We start from the raw sequence: 3,508 nt of genomic DNA, 5'->3' as shown, positions 1-3,508 counted from the left end.
CAAATTTGATTCCCTTTAATTTGCTTTACGTACTTTATATATATGTTGTATAGTTCTTACAAAAATTGAATTAATGTAAAATAATTATAAACAAAAAAGCTTACAAACCCTAAGTGCGGCCGACGTCGCCTACGCAGAAAGGTGTTCTCTGCAAAAGGTGTTCAGTGCATTTTCTTCACAACACAGAAAGATAATTCTACGTTGTGAGGGTTATAATCCCTAAGTGCGGCCGCAGGCCGCCTACGCAGAAAGGTGTTCTCTGCAAAAGGTGTTCAGTGACTTTTCTTCGCAACACAGAAAGAGAATTCTACGTTGTGAGGGTTATAATCCCTAAGTGCGGCCGCAGGCCGCCTACGCAGAAAGGTGTTCTCTGCAAAAGGTGTTCAGTGCCTTTTCTTCGGAACACAGAAAGAGAATGCTACGTTGTGAGGGTTATAATCCCTAAGTGCGGCCGAAGGCCGCCTACGCAAAAAGGTGTTCTCTGCAAAAGGTGTTTTTTTATAATTATTTTACATTAATTCAATTTTTGTAAGAACTATACAACACATATATAAATTACGTATACCAAATTAAAGGGAATCAAATTTCCTATTAAATGAGATCAAACATCCATCCATCCGTTTTTAAGAAATCTTGATTTCAAAAATTGTTTATTTTGAACTTTAACCTTTGAAAATTTTTGTTGTTGTTGTTTGCCCAAAAAAAGAAGTATACCGTTATACTCAGCTCAATCATCTCTATCGATTCCAATATTTTTTTTTTTTTGAGATTTGGAGCCCAACTGCAGTTGTTCCCGAATTTTAGCAACACAAAGTTCGATTTAAAAAATTCGCCGGTTTGGAGCTAAAATTCGAATATCGAAGCTTCGAATTTCGAATTTACACATCCCTAATTTTGACGTCACGGCTAGTTGCTCTCAGCTCGATTGGCGCAATCTTGTATTTTATCATTCTTGATTTTTGCATCTAAACGAAAAACAAAAGAAAGTTAATTCATTAGAGAAGTTAAATACATACATATGCAGGTAAACTAAATGGAGGATGAAGCAGGTGAAGATATCGTCACGTGTCCATACGATATGGCACATCGTGTTCTCAGGAAGCGGTTGCAGTTACATTTAATAAAATGCCGCTTAAATTATCCGAATGTAGAATTACGAAAGTGTCCCATGAACCAGCTACATTTGGTGCCGGATCCCGAATATCAAGTATTGGGATATTGAATATACTTTCGGTATTTGCATTTAATAAGACATTTTGGGTTTCAGGTTCATTTGGCTACTTGTCCGGATCGTAAAATAATTGTTCAATATAGTTATGAAAGCTGCAATGAAAATGTGCAGCACCCGATTCGTTTGCAACACGACCCAATCGAAAGCGAGGAAAATTGGGACAACACTGATGTGGAAAACTATAAACCAGAATTGTACGCGCGCACATCTCAGGTTATACGACAACCAGTAGGTTCACAACGCTCAAAACGCAAAGTGTTTAAAGATGAGGAAGAGAAACGTTTTCAACAATTTGATTAAAGAACGATGTTTTCACTTGCATGTGTTTTAATACTAAATTATTATTTATGTAATCTGCGTGTCAGTCAGTTCGGTTCAAAGGGTTAATTTTTTAAATACTAATTGGTACAAATATCGCGAAAATTTGACAAATCTATATATATAGCGTTTTCAGTTTAAATGAAACCATTTTCAAATTAAGCGAAACCTTTTTCAAATTAAATGAAACCTTTTTCATGTTAAGCGAAACCTTTTTCAAATTAAATGAAACCTTTTTCAGATTCAGTGAAACTTTATTCAAATTAAATGAGACCTTTTTCAGATTCAATGAAACTTTATTCCCATTAAATGAAACTTTTTTCAAATTAAGTGAAACTTTATTCAAATGAATTGAAACTTCTTTTTTGGATTACTGTGAATTAGCTGTTCGTGTTGCTCTCCCTTATAGGCTGTTTTTGCTTACGCGTAAAAGCACATTTAGCGCATTTAGCTCTAAATGCTACTCTAAATGTACATTTATCCATACAAAATTCGTCACCTAAATGCAACTAAATGCAACTCCATTTTTGCATTAAGAATCTAAATGCTAAAAGCAACCCTGTGATCTTCCAAAATTTCCACGATTCGAACATGGTTTAAAGAGAAAAAGTGGCAACATTGCTTTTTCGAGTATACAGTTGCTAGCTGCGTTTCAGTGATCGCCGATCGAGATTTCTTTTATTTTGCATTACATATTTGGATAAAGAAAAGTTAAGCAAATTCAACATCGATTTGATGCTGATAGAAATCTGGATCAACTTGTAATCAATTCTGTTTGGTTTGTTTCCTAATTAAGTGAGGAAATTTTAATTGACAGCACCGACAAATGAATATATACACAAACAAATGTTCGGTTATGGTTAAAACAATACAATTTTTTGTATTGAATTTTTGGTTTAAAATTTATTTTTTCCTTTTCAGTAGGGTTTTTGCACATTATCTTCTGCGTGCGAATTGATCATAATATATACGCATCTAAATAAGAGACTGGAACACGGCTGTTTGTCAAAAGCATACGATTTCGAACTCGCGTAAATGTACATTTGCTAAATGCTATAGCATGAACGCTCTTCGAAAACATATGTTCGAAAGTGCTAAATGTTGCATTTTAAATGCAGCAAAAACGCTGCATTACGGTCAAGGCATGTTTAATACAGTGTTGCCGTTTCGGTCCAATTGGACCAAAATAGGTAGTTTCATTTCTTAAAATAAGGCTTTGGTAGCTTGGTTGGTTTGCTGTGATTTTCGAGGGATTTTGGTGACTAGGAAAATAATATAATTTATTCATTTTATAAAACTTCAAATATCTCTGTTGTCGGGAGTACATGTAAAGGATGATGTGAAAACGAAAAGAGAAATGGGACAAGTCAAATTTATTCTTGAACCGAAGTTGAATGTTGCCGTGCTTAGACTGTGTTCTAATCCATAGAGTTTGTTTAAGTTAAAAGAAAATAATTAGACAATTGTTATGCAAATGCCAAATTTTATATTTCGCTTAAGCAAGTGAGTGAGAAGGGAGAGTATTTGTATTTTATTTCCCTCTTCTCCCGTGTAGCAACAGTAAAAATATTCTCCCAGTTAAACATCATAATCGGCGTTATCGACTCCCTGATATATGTAAGTATGGCGTCGATAACGTCGATTACGATGTGTAACTGGGAGTTAGGCTGAAATTAGTCAAGAACGTAAACCTACCGGTACGTAAACCCGAGTCAGCTGACACGATCTGTCTTACCCAAGCGCCACGTAAATTAAAACTCAACACCGCAGAATTTTTCTGTAGTTGTAGCCCGTAGCGCAGAAATCTGCGGAATTTAGATTTTTCCGTGTCAGCTGATTTCTCCTTCTTTAGATGGTTGCCACTTCGTCAGTTTTACAGATGGTAAAAAAGATATAAGTTCTTATTCAAATTATGTTTAAAATATTTGAAATTTACTATTGAATAAGGTTTTTGTTGAA

General features: G+C 34.9%; 1 protein-coding gene across 1 annotated transcript; it reads left to right on the top strand.

Moving 5' to 3' along the window:
• Nucleotides 1-894: 894 nt before the first annotated feature.
• On the top strand, nucleotides 895-1,552 carry LOC118734847 (gametocyte-specific factor 1 homolog). Its single transcript, XM_036464520.1, has 2 exons — nucleotides 895-1,207; nucleotides 1,268-1,552. Exons 1-2 carry the CDS (start codon nucleotides 1,034-1,036, stop codon nucleotides 1,529-1,531), a joined length of 438 nt encoding a protein of 145 aa, XP_036320413.1. The 5' UTR covers nucleotides 895-1,033; the 3' UTR covers nucleotides 1,532-1,552.
• Nucleotides 1,553-3,508: the final 1,956 nt, after the last annotated feature.

The sequence above is a fragment of the Rhagoletis pomonella genome, unplaced genomic scaffold, assembly GCF_013731165.1.
Source record: "Rhagoletis pomonella isolate Grant_MI unplaced genomic scaffold, Rhpom_1.0 Rhpom_scaffold_00002, whole genome shotgun sequence".
Classification (NCBI taxonomy): Eukaryota; Metazoa; Arthropoda; class Insecta; order Diptera; family Tephritidae; genus Rhagoletis; species Rhagoletis pomonella.
Note: the sequence above shows the minus strand (reverse complement) of the source record. Positions and strands in the feature narration are given on the sequence as shown.

Excerpts from the sequence above, each read along its gene's own strand:
- LOC118734847 (XM_036464520.1), top strand. The coding sequence starts at position 1,034 with ATGGAGGATGAAGCAGGTGAAGATATCGTCACGTGTCCATACGATATG. Across the intron at positions 1,208-1,267 it reads TGCCGGATCCCGAATATCAA|GTTCATTTGGCTACTTGTCC; the intron begins GTATTGGGATAT and ends TTTGGGTTTCAG.